Genomic DNA, 18,356 nt, shown 5'->3' with positions numbered 1-18,356 from the left:
CACTCTTTTATGAAATTCTCCATCTGAACATTTTTCTAAAAGCATACGCTGGACTTTTCCAAGCACCTTTCTCCCAGCCCAAACCACAGAGCAAACAGTCTTTCAACCAAACTTTATAATACAAAGGTAACTTTACTTACTCCCCTGTAGTGTAGCACCTTCCTGCCCATCCTCCTAAGGAACCCTAAAAACAAAACAACAAAACAAAAAAAAACCTTGCCTTCTGGGGAGTTGGGGTAGTGTTGGAGAGGCACTGAGGCTTAACTTCGGACTTCGGCCATGAAGTTAGGGTTGTGAAGGAGAATTTCTGGAAAGAAGCTGTTTCTGCAAAGACCGGCTGCTTGAAACCGCACTAATGTTGAGAGTTCAGAATGCTGCAAGTGCAGAGGCTAACTAACCACCTTCTCTTGGGCTACCTTCAAGACCATCAGCAGCCATTCCTCGCCCACATGGAGAGTGGTAGAACTAACACCCTGTGGCTAATAGAGAAAGGAAGGAAGGAAGGAAGGAAGGAAGGAAGGAAGGAAGGAAGGAAGGCCTTTGAAATCTATTAACTAGGCAGACCACTAGCATCCACAAACCCAAAAGCTAAGAATGTCATCAGACATCATTTTGAACCCTAAAAAAGATTCCTTCTTCGTGCTGCAACCACCTTTCTGATGTCCCCACCAATGTAATTTAAACATGTCTTGACTGATGACTTTCTTTGGTCTGCAAAACTATAAAACTTCATAAAACCACTTCCACATTGAAACATGGAATCTGGAATAACCTAAGTCTAGTTCCTAGGGCATGATTATTCACAATGGCTCCAGAATAAACTATCTCTTATTCCCTTTAAGATGAAAACTGTATTTAGTATTTCAAAAGTGTCTGATGACACAATGTGGAACTCTGAAAATGATCCATTTTTCACCAAAGGAATGACCTGAATGAGAGTCAGTAATCTGCCAGAAACTATTGAGTCCAGGCTTCTTGATGTTATTTCCTCAGATGGGTTGTTAGCTCTTCCTGTGGCCCTTGGACCTTTCTTGCTTTGGTTAACAATCTACTTGTTTATTCTGAGCGAGTAAATTAAGGATCCTAATAGGACATATGCCTTTTGAGTCTACTTCCAAAGCTCTTCGTTTAAGGTATTTAGTTCACTCGTTTGCTTTGAAATCACTTTGGTCTAGAAACTTAGTTAGGTTTGGTTTGTTTGTTTCATTCAGATCTCGAAAGGCATTTTGAATTTTGTTCAAGATTGGAACTTTAAAGGCTGTTTGTTTTTGTTTTGTCTTCAAAATATTTTGATTTATTGTCTTTTGAGATTTGTCTCTTGACACATAAAATTTGGGGTAACCTTTATCTGTGTTAACAGACCATGATCACTCAAAATGGCTCCATAATAAGTTATCTTTTATTCTCTTTAAGAAGAGAGCTATGCTTCTTTGTGTGCATGTCATTGAGGCTAATAAACCTCTTGCCCAAAGTGACTTAGCCCCCCCCTTCCCTCTTCTTAGCCCTCCCTCCTCTTCTTGACCTACTTAAAAACAGAGTGGATGAGGTAAACCACAAAGCTAGCCAACCATGATTTAAATAATGACATAAAATTAAAAATATAAAAAGTTTAGACAAGATAATCAGTCCTGTGAAGGAGTTCAGGACACGTCATGTTTACAACTTGAATCCCAGCACTGGGGAGGTGGAAACAGGAGCAAAATTGCTGGATAGAGGAGGAATATAAAGGGGAAGAGACAAGAACTCATGGAGTGTGTAGTCAGAGGTTTGGTGGAAACACAGTGCAGTCTAGGCAGTCTGAAGATTGTTTCTTCAGTCTGAGCACTGGCAGAGTTAAAAGGTCTCTCTAGTGGCTTATTGCACTGTTTCTCTGGTCTTCAGCTTTAACCCCTAACTCTGGGTTTTTGTTATTTGTGCTACACCTATCTCTCAATGACAATGTAGATTAGTGTTAAAATAATTTCCTAGCATTTGCAGGGTCTTAGGTTAAATCCCAGTAACACACATGTGTGCACATGCGCACACACACACACAAAGGTAGAAGGAAAGAGGGAGAAAAGGAGGGAAGGAATGAAGGAGAGAGGGAGGGAGGAAGGAAGGACATGGTAGTTCCAACTTCAATATGTATTGAAAATATAGCCACTTTCACTATCTTCACTTGTCATCCTGGCTTAACCACAATCTTCTCACATCTGGATAAACCTTTTTTTACTTATCACTTTAAACTTGAGGATTCACTCCAACAAATTTACGTCACTCTTTCGCTCAGTGCCTTCCAGTGACTCTCCAGCTAATGCAAACACCTGTGAATCCAGCTCCACAGCATCAACATTGTCTTCTAGACTCCACAGGTACTTGCACCTACATGGTACGCATAATTCATGCAAGCAAACACATACACATAATTTAATAAAACAAACCTTTTTAAATGTTCTTAAACCAGACATCAAAAGCATTCTTTTTTTCTTTGTCTCTCTATCTCTCTTTCTCTGTCTATCTTTATCTCTCCTTTGTCTCTTTCTTTCCCTCTCTCTCTTTCCTCCTCTCCCTCTGAATTGGATCTAAGGCACTGCACATACTAAGCAACAGTGCTAAGCAAGTGTTGTACCACTGAGCTGTATGGTACCCATACCACATAATAAGTTGGTTTTTTATATACATCACAATGAAAATTATTTTGCTCTGTACTATAGTTTGGATGTGGTTTGTTTCACAAGGACATGGGTTGAGAGTTTGGTCCTCCATGTGACAGTTTTAGGAAGGGGGAGACACTTAAGTGATGGGCATAGAAGGAGATCCTTAGGTTAGTTGGAGGTGTGCCCTCAGAAGGGATTGTGGGAACAAAATACTTTTGGCTTCCTGTTTGAAGATGTAAACCCTCTCTCTTATAGAAATTCCTATCACCACCACAGGATCCTTACCAGAGCTGAGCTGACATGCCCTTGAATCTCCAGAACTGTAAACTGATTTTCCTTTTTTTTACAAAATAACCTATCTAGGGTACTTCATTATAGTATCAAAACACAGTATCTCATGCTGGAAAATGATTGTTTTATTTAATTTTTTTATATTCATAGATGTTTTGCCTGCATGTATGTATGCATACCACTAATATGCCTGGTACCACAGAGGCCAGAAGAGGGTACTGGAACTGAAGTTACAGATGCTTGCTTGCTTGGTGTAGGAGCGTCTTCTTTCTATGTGCTGCTTTCATTGGTCAAATAAAGAAACTGCCTAGGTCTTTTATAGGGCAGAACTTAGGCGGGGAAGCCAGGACTTGGAGGAAGAAGGCAGTGTGGCAGACGCCATGGCTTTCCTCTCCAAGATGAACGCTGGTTAGACTCATGCCGGTAAGCCACAGTCAAGTGGCGATACACATTAATGGAGATGGGTTAAATGAATATGTAAGAGTTAGCCAATAAGAGGTTAAAACTAATAGGCCATGCAGTAATTTAATTAATACGATTTCCGTGTGGTTATTTCGGGGGTTAAGCAGCCGGACGCCGGGAACACAGCCCGCTGCTCCCTTCTACTACACTTGCTAGTCACCATGTGGATTCTGGGAATCAAAGCCAGGTCCTCTAGGAGAGTAGACAAGCTATCAAACTCTGAGCCATATGCCCAGCCCCCAAAGAGATGTTTTTTAAGTAAATGAAAAGACAAGTTGCATAGTGGGTGAAAATGTTTGCAAATCATATATCTGATGAAGAACTTATACCCAAAATACATACAGAATTTTCAACTTTAACTTAAAGAACAAAAATCAAATAAACTAGGTAAGAGTCTTGAAAAGACACTAAATAGTATACATGAAGGGCAAATAAGCACAAGAAGAATATGCAACGTTAACATCCATTGAGAAAATTAAAATCACAAAAACTAGTATATCACTACCTATTAGAATATATATAATGAAAAATACTGACAATATTGAATACTGGAAAGGATAGCGGGAAACGGAATCTCTTATATAAAACTTTAATAGTAATATAAAACGTAGTCACTGTTATTCAGATGAGCTCTCACTCTTCTGAGAGAAAGAAAAGCATGTGCTGACTTATTTTCTTTTCCTACTGCTGTGACAAAATATCCTACAAAAGGAACATACGGGAAGAAAAGTTTGTTTTTACTTATAGTACAAAGGTACAATCCATCAATGTGGCAAGAGCTTGGAGCAGCTAGTCACATCACATACACAATCAGGAAGCAGGGAATGATGAACCTTGTGTTCAGCTCATTTTGTCTATTTATACAGCAGACTTCCAGTCTAAAGCAAGGTACTACCCTTATGGATGAGTCTTCTCATCTCAGTTAGCTCAGTCAAGATAGTCTGCACTATGCCCATCACACAATCTATTCTAGAGGTCAAATTGGCAATTCTAATTAAATATCATTTTTGCTCATAAAAAATATAAATGTACATTAATATGTACAGTAGCTCTTTATTCATAGCCACCAAAACCTGGAGGAACAAAAAGCTCACAAATAGGGCAAGTAATTAAACAAACTGTAATATGTCAATACAGTAGAATAATACCAGCTATAAAAAGGAACAAACTTGATGTTGATATATACAATTTAGATGAATCTCAGAGGCATTATGAAAAATTATACAAAAAAGGATTCAATCTTAAAAAGTGCAAACTAAATGACCTTCTTGAAAAGAAAAAAAACTATAGTCAAAGAAGACAGATCATTTGTTTTTAAAGGCATCTGCCTAGCTTACTACAGACATTAAAGATATTGAATGGATAAACAAATGAAAAACTGAAACAAAAGGATTAAAACTGAATTGAATGTACAAGAAGAATACATAGGTCCAATGGTTTGTATTTGTAAGGATCGTCAACAAAGGTAAATATAATCAGTGAAAACTTTTTTTTAACACATTGTAAACAGATGTCACAAAACAATGCTAAAAAGAATGGCCGGGGTGCTGACCCAAGACCACATGGTGTGAGAGAGTGCCAATGGCTCTAGATATGCACATTCTGAGGGGATTTTAAGACAGTTTTGCCAAAATAGTTCTTGGGAATAGGCTAAATCTGTCCACACAAATATAAAACTAAGAAAGTTATTTTCTGTAGATTCAGAAACTATAAATACAGCTGGTGAAACACAGAGAACCTTCTTCATTTAACCACAGAGTAACAATTAGAGTGGCCAGACACTAGCAAGAGCCTTGGGAGGGAGGCAAGAGATAGAAAATGAGAACTACTTTCAAACCTTTATTACACCAGGCATTTTAAAAGGGTCTATTTGTTAGTATTATCATCTCCTTGCTGAAAAGAAAGACCTTACCCAATACGATGAGCCATGTGTTAAAGAGTTGGTCTATAGCTTGGCACTATTGGGAGGCAGCAGAAAGGTTAAGAAGCAGGCTATTGTGGGATATTTCCAGTCTGAGAAGCCTGCCTTAAATGGAACAGTGGAGCCCCAGCCTCTTTCTCTCTTGTTCTCTGTTTGTATAAAGATTGTAGTGAGTTCTAGTTTGTTCTGCCATGCGTTCTCTACCATGATGTGCTGTCTCACCCAAACACAACAGGACCTTTTGATATGGACTAAAATCCCCAAAATTCAAGTCAAAATAAATCCTTTATCTTTGTAAGTTGACTCTCTCAAGTGTTTATTACAGCAACTGGAAAGCTGATGACAAAGGAAACAAATACAACTTGCCCAGATTACATTGTTGGTAGGTGGTACAGCAGATATTTGAGTCCAGGGATGGACAATCCCTAAAACACATTCTTTTAGTTGAACCTATTTTTTGTTTGTTTGTTTTTGGTTTTTCGAGACAGGGTTTCTCTGTAGCTTTGGAGCCTGTCATGGAACTAGCTCTTGTAGATCAGGCTGGCCTTGAACTCACAAAGATCCGCTTGCCTCTGCCTCCCGAGTGCTGGGATTAAAGGCATGTACCACCACTGCCCAGTTTAGTTTAACTTAATTTTTTAAGATTCAATAAAAATTATTTCTAAAATAATCTGTTTATATCAAGCACTGTCCTGAAGCTGTAAATACCAAAATAAGTAACAAATAAAACATGCTTTTACTTGAAAAAAAACTTGTTAATTTATTATATATTCTGTAGAATGCCATAGGTATCTAATAGAGATACATCCTTTAGTGATGTCAAAGAATTATTGTTCTGGAAAGAGTCATTACCAAATTACTACTGAGGTGCCTTCTCGACCTATGGCTCTATGGGTATGGACTCCTTGCATTGGAACAGATGTAGATATAATATATTTCTGGAAGCTGAGGCACTGATATATTATAAAACTTAATTATATATTCTAGAGAAGGGAAAATGAAATTTTAATGTGGCTTTAAAAACATAGGGATAAGGCAGCATTTGAAATACAACTGTCATATCCTATTAAAACCATAATAAAGTCCCAACAAACCACAAATTTAGCTATTATCTAATCCTAGCCCTACTGTTACATCAGAATACCATAGATTTGAAAGGCTGTAAAGAAAAAAATCTCATAGTTCTGGAGGAAGTCTAAATAAAATTAAGGCACCACCATAGATGATATCTAGTAAGAGCTACTTTCTGCTTCCAAGGTAGAGCCCTTTTCTAAATAGATTTACTTTATTTTTAGTTATGTTTATGCATGTTGGTCTGCATATGGATATGCACATGTGAGAATAGGTGCCCTCAGAGAGGGTTGGATCTGGAGTGCCAGCTGATTATAAGGTGGGTTCTGGGAATCAAGTGTGAGTCATCTCCAAGATGCAACCTTCTTGCTGTGTTGTCGAGAGGGAAGGGCTGCTGCTTTAATATAGATAAGGAGATTAAAACATCTTATCTAGTTCCTTTTATCCTATTCTTGAGCTCTTTTTTACTCAAGACTGCATCATCTCTTCAAGGACCCTCCTCTTAATACAATGACATTAATGATTAAGTTTTAATATATGAATTTGAGGGAGACACATTCAGACCTTAACAGCTATGGTACTGTAATGGTTTCTCTTGAATGTCAACTTATCCGAATTCTGAATATCTTAGGAGAAAAAAAGTCATGATGTTACAGTAAAGGCATTTCCAAAGAAATTAAAATAAAGTAGGAAGACCCACCCTGAATGTGGGTAACAACATCCACAAACGAATAAAGCCAGCCCCACCCTCTTCCTTATGTAGATACAATGTGGCCAGGCACCTTCCCATGATAGACTGAACCTTCAAGCTCTTAGCCAAATCCTCTCTTCTTAAATTGATTTTGACAGGTATTTTGTTACAGTAGCAAGAAAAGTAACTAATACATAAAATTAGTACAAAGTACTGGGGCTCTTGCTAAATCTGACCCATGCGGTTCTTAGGCTTCTGGAAATGGTTTGTGAAAGAAATGAGCAAGAGTTTAAAGAGGCAACCAAGAGAAGCTGTGACACGCATGTAGAGGTCAAAGGGCAACTTTTCAGTCAGTTCTCTTCTTCCCCCTTTACATGGTTCCAGAAATTGAACTCAGATTGGAAGGCTTGTGTAGTAAGCACTTTTACACACTGAGACATCTTACTAGCCCAAAAGTTTAATTATCTAATTTTATAGTTTAAGCAATGTAGATGTGGGGTTAATTTACTACAAAACAAGTGTTCCATAATAATCTTTAAATGAATCTATTTAGGTTATACTCAATATGTTAGACCTAAAAAAGGAGATAAAAACATGAAATTCAAACTTATTTACCAATGCTCTACTTAGATACTACATAAATTCACCCACCTCTGTGTTTTTATCAAAGTGATGCTGGTCAAAATAAAATGGGAATTTGACTTATATCACTCATTATGTAGCATTACCTGTAATTTGATTAAAATTATCCACTATCAAGCCAGGTGGTGGTAGCACATGCCTTTAATCCCAGCGCTTGGAATGCAGAGGCAGGTGGATCTCTCTGAGTTCAAAGCCAGCCTGGTCTACACAGAGGGTTCCAGGACAGCCAGGGCTGTTACACAAAGAAACCCTGTCTCGAAAAAACAAAAAACAAAACAAAACAAACAAAAAGAACCAGGATTATCTGTTATCTCCTAATTGGTTTCTGGATTTAAGCGATAATTTTTTTCTTTATATTCCCTTTACTTTCAAAAATATTTTAAATAATTTAACATTAAAAATACATATACATTAAGACTAATAAAAAATGGGGTCAGTGGGATGGCAAGTATACTTGACACCAAGCCTGAAAATCTGAGTTGATACCTAGGTCACTCACGTGGTAGAAAGAGAGAACCTAGTCCTGCAAGTTTCCTCTGACCTCCATTGTAGAACAAGTGTATGTGCACAAACACACACACACACACACACACACACACACACACACAGCATAAATAAATACTAAAGGTTAATAAAAATAAAAACTTGTTTAAAGTGTAAAGGGAATTATATGAAAACTGAGACTTTTTACAGTTAAGCATAAGAAGATTTTTAATGATCAAAACAGAAATAGAAATATACAGTGATTCCTTCTGTCTACCTTAAATCGCAACCAAGAGGTTTCAAGATGATAAACTGAAGATTAATGTGTTTTTTTATTTATTTTTGCTGTTTTATTTGGGGTTTCTTTCTTTCTTTTGGTTTGTGTTTGAGGCAAAGTCTTACAACATAGCCCAGGCTGGTCTGGGAAGCTCCCCAGATGCAATTATCACAGGGGCACACCATCACACATGGCTAGCTAATGTTTTTAATGTACGAATACAGACCTACATAATGAATAATAACTTCAACAATATTTTATGAAGGATGTACAAAGTTACTAATGATAACAGCATTTGTTTATTATGGGCCAGGAATATAACTTTTAAAAAAACTTACACATAAATGAACATAATACTAAAACTAGTAGCAGAGTTGAGACCAAAATACTATTTTCCTAAAACTTAATTCAACAATTTTCCCATTATGGTACCCTACAATTATATTTAGATGAGGTTTGTAACACACATGCATGTATACATAAGGTCACAGTTCATACACAACACCTAAGTGTATATGCCTTTATCAGTATCAGTAATACTATGGAAACAAGATTAATCATTTTATTAAATAAATACAATACTGTTAATTCAATTGTTACATTCACACAGCATCTTTCAAACTAAGGACTTGCCAAATTTTGTTTATCTGTGATGGTTGATTTTGATTGTTAACTTAATTGTAGTAAAAACAAATAGGGGAGTGTCTCTGTGGGGAAATTTCTAAAGACAAACAAACAGATCCTGAAAGACAACTCTTAAAGGGAATGGTTTGTTTACCTCCTTCAGTTCCTGCACAACAGCTGTGAGCCTCTCATTTTCTGCCTGGACATTTGTGACCACAGCCCGGCTCTGCTTCAGCTCATTCTGCATCTCCAAGATCTTGTTTAGATAATAAGCTTCCTTGGATGCAGACTCCTGTAGAAGTGTTTCCTCCCGAGTCTCTCCGTCCTCAGCCACTTTACGATGAATAGAGAAGGATTGCCCAAATGCCTGCAGAGAATTTCGAAAGAGAAAGAGTAAAAAATGAAAAACGCCTGAAGATTGTTGAACAGCATTAGGCAGATGCTTTATTTGGCTTTGTTTATAAGAAAAGCTATTCTGATATGATAAAAGGGCTGAGAAAGAAATCAGAGAAACATCATCCTTCACAATAGCTACAACTATCATAAAATATCTCAGAGCAACTCTAAACAAACAAGTAGAAGACTTGTATGACAAGAACTTTAAATCTTTGAAGAAAGAAATTAAAGAAGACACCAGAAAGTGGAAAGATCTCCCATACTCTTGGGTAGGTAGAATTAACATAGTAAAAATGGCAATCTTACCAAAAGCAATCTACAGATTCAACGCAATGCCCAGAAAAATCCCAGCAAAATTCTTCATAGACTTCGAAAGAACGGTACTCAACTTCATATGGAAGAGCATAAAAACCAGGATAGCCAAAACAATCCTGTACAATAAAAGAACTTCTAGAGGCATCACAATCCCTGACTTCAAACTCTACTACAGAGCTACAGTACTGAAAACAGCCTGGTATTGGCATAAGAACAGACAGGAGGACCAATGGAACCAAATTGAAGACCCAGATATTAATTCACACACCTTTGAACACCTGATTTTTGACAAAGAAGCAAAAAGTATCAAATGAAAAAAAGAAAGAAAGCATATTTAACAAATGGTGTTGGCATAACTGGACATCAACATATAGAAGAATGAAAATAGACCCATATCTATCACCATGCACAAAACTCAAGTCCAAATGGATCAAAGACCTCAACATAAAGCCAGCCACGTTGAACCTTATAGAAGAGAAAGTAGAAAGTACACTTGAATGCATTGGCACAGGAGACCACTTCCTAAATATAACCCCAGGAGCACAGACACTGAGAGAAACAATTAATAAATGGGACCTCCTGAAACTGAAAAGCTTCTGTAAGGCAAAGGACATGGTCAACAAGACAAAACAACAGCCTACAGAATGGGAAAAGATCTTCACTAACCCCACATCAGACAGAGGTCTGATCTCCAAAACATACAACCAACTCAAGAAATTGGTCATTCAAAGAACAAATAATCCAATAAAAAAAAAATGAGTGCAGACCTAAATAAACAGAGAACTCTCAACAGAGGAATCTAAAATGTCTGAAAGACATTTAAGGAAATGTTCAACATCCTTAGTCATCAGAGAAATGCAAATCAAAACAACTCTGAGATTCCATCTTACACCTGTAAGAATGACCAAGATCAAAAACACTGATGACAACTTATGCTGGAGAGGTTGTGGGGTAAAGGGAACACTCCTGCACTGCTGGTGGGAATGCAAGCTGGTACAACCCCTTTGGATGTCAGTGTGGTGATTTCTCAGAAAATTAGGAAACAACCTTCTTCAAGACCCAGTAATACCACTTTTGGGTATATATCCAAAGGATGCTCAATCGTGCCTCAAGGATATGTGCTCAACTATATTCATAGCAGCTTTGTTTGTCATAGCCAGACCTGGAAACAGCCTAAATGCCCCTTGACCAAAAAAATGGATAAGGAAAATGTGGTACATTTACACAATGGAATATTACATAGCAGAAAAAAATAGCGACATCTTGAATTTTGCAGGCAAATGGATGGAGCTAAAAAACATCATTTTGAGTGAGGTAACCCAGACACAGAAAGGCAATTATCACATGTACTCACTCATAAGTGGTTTTTAAACATAATGCAAAGAAAGCCAGCCTACAAATCATAATCCCAGAGAACTTAGACAACAATGAGGACACTAAGAGAGACTTACATAGATCTAATCTACGTGGGAAGTAGAAAAAGGCAAGAGCTCCTGAGTAAATTGGGAGCATGAGGACCTTGGGAGAGGGTTGAAGGGGAGGGGAGAGGCAGAGAGGGGAACAGAGAAAAATGTAGATCTCAATAAAAATCAATTTAAAAGACATTTTAAAAAGAATGGCTACTCTGAAATACTTCTAGGTACAAAAAATAAAATAATAAAGTCCCCTTACTGACAAGAAACGTATGTCACTACTGCATCCCTAGGATTACCATGCCATGGTGACCGGTGTCATTCATGAGCATCATAGCTGGGTACACTGTTGGCTGCTTCCTGCCTTTGGAAGACTGCATGGTGTTCTCTGGTACCATGAAATCTAGTCCTCAGAGAGGAGGATTTCAAATAAGTTCCAAATCAGAGGTCTCTGGGATCTGTGTCTGAAGTGCCTTGTTTCCTGGAGAAAGTATTGTCAGCCCAGACGGGAAATTTTCACTTAAACTATCTATGTATATTTATACAAAGACTTGCTATATTACAGGAACGTTTAGTTAACTAGTTAATAGTACGAGTCCTTATGACTTTTTCAGACAGTCTTACTGTTATTTTACCTTTCTTTTGTTACCATCCTTCCCACTGCCTAATTAGAGCCTCCCACGTTTTCCGTTTCCTCTATCTGATCACTTGTCCTCTTTCTACTGTTACCCCACTCTGCACCTTGGCAATGGTGTCTTTTTACTTTCCTGATTTCTGCAGTTACTCCAAGATATGTACTTATATCTGAAGATTTGGAGCTAGAGAACATGTGGCATTTGTCTTTCTGAGTATGGGTTACCTCTCACAGTATGATCTTTCCTAGTTCCATCCATTTACCTGAAAAGTTCACGTTTTCATTTTTTCTTACAGCTGAATAGTATTCCATAGTGTATATGTAACATATTTTCATTGCCCATTCTTCAGCTGAAGGACATTTAAGTTGTTTCCATTTCCTAGTTATTGTCAATAGAACATGGTTGAGCAAGTATCTGTGAAGCAGAATATCAAGTTCTTTGGCATAAACCAGGGAGAGGTATAGGTGAGTCAAATGTTAAGTTTATTTTTAACTTTTTGATAATGCTCCAGAGTGGCTGGGCCACTTTGTAGTTCTGGCAACAAGGAATAAGGGTTCTCTTTTCTCTACATCCCCTGCAGCATCTGTTGTCCATTCTTTTGTTGGTATTTGTTATTGTGGCAGGGATAAGATGAAATCTTAAAGTTGTTTTGATTTGTATTTCACTAGTTGTTGGAGATGAACAATTTCTGAGGCATTTCTTAGCATTTAATTTTTCTTTATCTTTTTTGAACCATCTATTCTGGTCTCAGGCCCATTTTTTTTAAATGAGTCATTTGTTTTCTTTATTTAAAGGTGGTTTTTGTTTGCTTGCTTGCTTGCTTTTGCTATTGTAATTTAGTCCTTTGGGTTTTTTTTTTTTTTAGTTCTTTACATATTCTGTATGTTCTCAGACATATAGCTGACAAAGATGCTTTCCCATTCTTGGGCTTCCTCTTCACTTCACTGACTGTTTCTTTAACTGTGCAGAAGCTTTTTAGTTTTATGAAGTAGAACTTTGTCAACTCTTGGTCTTAATTCTTGGGAAAATGGACTCCAATTTAGAAAGTTTTTCCTATACCTATATCATGTAGGATATTGCCTATATTTTATTATAGCTATTTCAGTGTTTAGGGTTACTCAATTAGGTCTTTGATGTGTTTGCTTTAATCGCCCATCAATCCCAGTTGGGTTTCCAGGACATAGACACATAGGCCACAGGCATGTAGCTAACAAAAACTTATCTAATCTATGTTTAAAGCTTTATATTAAAACCACTTTATGGTTTTAATGCAGAATGTTCACAATTGGCTCATGTGTTTGCAAACTTGGTCCCTAGTGAGTGGCATTGTTTGGGAAGCTTATGGAATTTTTAGTAAGTAGAATCTCATTAGTGCAAATGTCATCTCTGAAGTATCAAGTTTTCTATTGCCTGAGTCTTCTCTGCTTCCTGATTCTGCAGAGATATAACAAGCAGTAGCCTCAAGTTCTGGTCAGTACCAAAAGGCACCACCATGCCTTCTTTCACTTGAAGGACATCTCCTCAAACTGCAAGATAGAATAAACCCTTCCTTCCTTAAGTTGTTTCCATTGGGTATTTTTCACATCTATGAAGAAAGTAACTATTACAAACACTAAACACATTTCATGACTTGAAGATTGTATCCTAAACTTTATATATAACAATGAAAATCAAAATTTGAAAGACAACTTTTCCCATAATTCACTTATTTGTAAAATTTCACACACACACACACACACACACACACACACACACACACACACACAAAGTCCTAGCTTCTTCACCTTGCTCCTCTGGAAGGTCTAAGGTCCTTTGCTATTTTGAAACAAATTGTCACTAGGTCTTTAGAAAGGATGGAAGGTGACCTTCCATATGACATCTTATTTGTCATCAGTATTCAAAGTCATACAGTAGCAAGAAATCAATGTACCATGAACTAAAACAAATACATGTTTTCTCCTTGCAAAGCATTGTATTGAAGTTCATCAAAGACACATATTTCAAAGCATACTAAAATGTCAGCTTTCTTCAGCAGTCCTACAACAGCATCAATACTATGATTTTTAAACCACTATCAAAACGTTAAAGGATGTATAAAGCATAAAAGTAAAGTTAGCTATCATGCAGCACAATGTTAACAATGTATAAGAATTGTTAATAAGTTTGGGCCCAGCCTGGGTCACAGAGCAAAACGTTGTGCCATTAATTAGTTAATTAATTTCCAATACTGGTGTTTTTGATCTTAGTCATTCTGACTGCTGTAAGATGGTCTCTCAGTCATTTGGATTTGTATTTCCCTGATGGCTAAGCATGTTGAACATTTCCTTAAGTGTCTTTCAGCCATTTGAGATTCTTCTGTTGAGAATTCTCTGTTTAGATATGTACCCCATTTTTTAATTGGATCATTTGGAATTTTGATGCCCTTGCCCTGTAGTCAGATCGATGACTATCTTAAATGTCACCATAGAACTTTCATCCAGCAACTGATGGAGGCAGGGACAGAGACCCATAGTGGAGGACTGGGTTGAGCTCCCAAAGTCCAGATGAAGAGTGGGAGGAGTGAGACTATGAGCAAAGAGGTCAAGACTATGATGGGGACACCCACTGAAACAGTTTTCCTGAGCTATTGGGAACTCACTAACTCCAACAGGACGGGGCAGGAACCAGCATAGGACCAAGCTAGACCCTCTGAATATAGGTGACAGTTGTATGGCTGGAGCAGACTGCAGGGCCACTGGCAGTGGCACCAGGAATTTCTCCCTGCTGCTGGTACTGGCTTTTTGGAACCCATTCTCTTTGGATGGATACCTTGCTCAGCCTGGATATAGTAGGGAGGACCTTGGTCCTTCCTCAGAGCAATGTGCCTTCCCTCTCTGGGGAGTGGATGGGAGTGGGATGCGGGAAAGGTGGAGGGAATGGGAGGAGGAGAGGGAGGGGGAACTGGGATTGACATGTTAACTCTAAAAAGGTAGTTTGTTCTGGGTCTTGATCCTACTTCATGTTCTGGCTTTGTGGGAGCCTAGCCAGTTTGGATGTTCACCTTCCTAGACCAGGATGGAGGGGGGAGGACTTTGAACTTTCCACAGGGCAGGGAACCCTGACTGCTCTTCAGACTGGAGAGGGAGGGGGACAGGGGTGGGGGAGGGGAAGAGGAGTGGGAGGAGGGGGAGGGAAATGGGAGGCTGGGAGGAGGCGGAAATCTTTTTTTTTTCAATAAAAAAAATAATAATAATAAAGTAAAAAAAAGTAGGGGAATTGTAATGCAAGCCACGTAGGTTCAGTTTCAAAATATGATTATCATTTTTAATAGGATGTCAATAATTAGCTTTTGTATTTTGCTTTAAGAGTCATTAAACATCTCTCCAAGAAAAAAAAAGTAAGGAAAAAAAGAAAAAACAAATATTGACTGAAAGTTATGATTAATTATAAAAATGCCTTTAATTCTGTGGTTTCAGCTTTTTTATTTCCTGAAATCAATTTCTAAAAGTTTTATGAGTTTGTATACTACAAATCTCCTATGTCAATAAATTTTTTTATACATAGTACCAGACAGTGGGGACTTCTTGCAAGGAGCCTCACCCTTACAAGGGAATTATCTGCTCAGAACATAAACTTTTATATAAGAAAAATAAATAAAACTACCACACAATTTACACACAGTAACACAAACCCAAAGTTCCACCTACTCAAAAATTGAGGGAGGAAAATCCCTTGAGTCAAAGAGTTGGTGTAGGAGGTCATTCTGTATTTGTGTTGCTTTCGTTGGTTGAATAAAGAAACTGCCTTGGCCTTTTGATAGGGCAGCCCTTAGTTGGGTGGAGTAGACAGAACAGAATGCAGAGCAGTGTGGCAGACGCCATGGGTCATAGGTTAGACTCTTGCAGGTAAGTCACAGTCAAGTGGTGATACACATTATTAGAAATGGGTTGAATCAAGATGTGGGAGTGAGCCAATAAGAGGTTAGAGCTTATGGGCCAAGCAGTAATTTAATTATTACAGTTTCTGTGTGGTTATTTCGGGGCTAAGCTAGCCGGGCAGGACGTAGCCAGCCCGCTCCTCCTTACTACAAAGAGTGTAACCTAGAATGAGCATCATAGCGAGATCTATAAAATTTTAATCTTACAAAAGGAACCATATCAAGTGTGCCACACACAAAAAAAAATCAAAAGGGCACATTCAGCATTTACCACTACTTGATATTTTGGCATAAATTCAGTTTTCACATTGGCAAATAATTAAAAGCAACTGCATTGAGAGACTTGGTAAACAGACTGCATATTAGAGTAATTACGTCGCACATTGAAGATGTGCATATAGGTCAGCAGATTACTTCTCAATAATCAGATGTACAGACACTCCTCAATCGTGTTTTGTTACTAAATTTATGAGTTGTATATACATATGGAGAAATTTTAATTGCACTAAAATCGCATAAATAAGTTTTCCTGTTAGAACAAGTAAATTCTACTTAAAAACAACAGTTGCTAAGAAAACCTAATTATATTTTAAAACCTAGTTATGAAAAATTATATTTTGACAGAATCTATAACTTAGCTAAATTTTAAAATGCACTGAAAATGCAATCTTTCATATATACTGTTATGATAATTGCCTGCCTTGTTGCATTACTATACATAAAAATAAATGTCTTTTGATAATTTCCAATCGTTATATATGTTAATAAGACAAAAATCAAAATCAAGATTAAGCTATTTATATTTTGTCAGAATTAGTATACACCATGACATTAAACACAACAAATTAGTACAAAGTAACAATTTATTTGAAGTATATTGCTTTCTGTAATCAAAATCATATACATCAAATCATATATATTTAATAGAACATGTTACCCTACACAAATAAAAAAATTTAGTTTAACATTTCTATAGAAATAAAGTTGCTAATTTTTGTATTAAAAAATAGGAGAAGGTCTGGAGACTTGAGAGATGGCTCAGCAGTTAAGGACATTTGTTTTTACAGAGGATCCAGGTTCGATTCCTGCCGGTGGTCATGTCAGAGAAGTAGCAATCAGCAATAGAATTTATGGAGTCCAATCCACCAAATAGCAAATCTGCAAAGACTAAACAAAGCTCCAGCAGGATTGTATCTGAAATGCCCCCTTGCTTTTGCTGTGCCTCTTCCTGCTTGCTGCTGCCCTGTTCCTGCTGTATTTGGCAGGGTATGATTACTATGTGAAAGGATCCCATTTTATCTAATATAGTGTGATTGTTTCATGGGAAAATCCCAGTGCTCACGGGGCAATTTACTTACAGATCGTACTGAAGATGATTCTTATAAGAGCAAGGGTGATTAGTTAGACCTGTGATTTAACTGGACTTTGTGAGTTGACCTCACAGATACAGGTGGTTAGGACAGTTAGTAAAGATTAAGAAAATGGTTTAGGTTATTCTGCCAATTGCTCCAAAAATAAATATAAAAAAAGGCAAAAATAAACTAGAAGTTACCTTCCCTTTTGTTAGATGTGAGATTTGCAGAGGATGGAAAATAAGAACAAGGAAGTTTCATGCATTATAGACCCATGAAGTCTGTTGAGGAAAAACAGGCAGATGATTAAAGAAAGCAATTATGTCCTTACACCTAAGGTTAGGCCTGAGTTCCTTTGTCATGTAGCTTACAGAATTTATCACAGGTCTCATATGCACCTTGAAAAAACAAAGTTGTGAAAGAAAATTAAATGACCCTATTGTGTGTAAAGAAAAACTGACTGTTAGCTAGACCACTTGAACAAAGTTTTATAGGAATCTACTACACTGAAACTCCAAACAGTTGCCTGCCAGTACAAAAATAACTGGCTAAAATATACTTAGATTGCTTAAAACCTTGTTCATCAATTATAAAAGAGCCATTGTTTTAAGGTGAAGATGTTATGGTAGGAAAATTAATACAAAGAAAAATATTTAACTAGGTGTGGGCTTTTAAGAGAAGCTTGTAAATTTTGATCACAATGTAGTTTCTCCTGTGTAAAGATTTTAATTTGTTTTTGCAAAATATGTAACTTGTGGTTGTGAGGTAATCTTTTCTTGCATAGAAATTTTTGTCTTAGGAGGTATAAAAGGGATAAGAGAAAAATAAGAGAAGAAGAAAGAGAACAACAGGGTAGGAGAACAGAACATAGTAGAACAAGCAGAAGAAAGAGAATAATAAAATGAAGAATTAAGCTTTGCCCCTCAGATAATGTCCCCATGTGTGTCTTTCTGTCTAGTAGGTCAGCAACTGCATGCTTCCTCTCCAGTTTCTCTGACCTGAGGAAAGTTGGTTATCTTGGTGGGTTGGTTTCTCACAACCATTGATAACTCCAACTCCAGGGGATCCAATACCCTCTTTTGACGTGGGCATCAGTTAAGCATATGGTACGCAGACATATAAGCAAGCAAAACATCATACACATGAAACAAAAGAAATAAATCTAAAAAAAATTAAGTAGAATGTTTTTATAAATACTTCTTTAGTAACTTTATACATTTCTTAAAATTATA

The 18,356-nt window shown here is 37.2% G+C and overlaps 1 protein-coding gene across 5 annotated transcripts in view; it reads right to left on the bottom strand.

Moving 5' to 3' along the window:
• Positions 1–18,356, bottom strand: part of Bicd1 (BICD cargo adaptor 1) — a 152,373-nt gene that overhangs the window by 78,977 nt on the left and 55,040 nt on the right. For all 5 annotated transcript variants that reach the window (XM_041634486.1, XM_041634495.1, XM_041634461.1 and 2 more), the window contains exon 2: positions 9,253–9,465. In XM_041634486.1, the coding sequence (XP_041490420.1) occupies positions 9,253–9,465 (213 nt within the window). The remainder of the gene's footprint in view (positions 1–9,252; positions 9,466–18,356) is intronic.

This window comes from Microtus oregoni, unplaced genomic scaffold (assembly GCF_018167655.1).
Source record: "Microtus oregoni isolate MIOR12 unplaced genomic scaffold, Mior012 000002F_ref0000024, whole genome shotgun sequence".
In the NCBI taxonomy this organism is placed as follows: domain Eukaryota; kingdom Metazoa; phylum Chordata; class Mammalia; order Rodentia; family Cricetidae; genus Microtus; species Microtus oregoni.
This window is presented reverse-complemented; position numbering and strand designations above follow the sequence as displayed.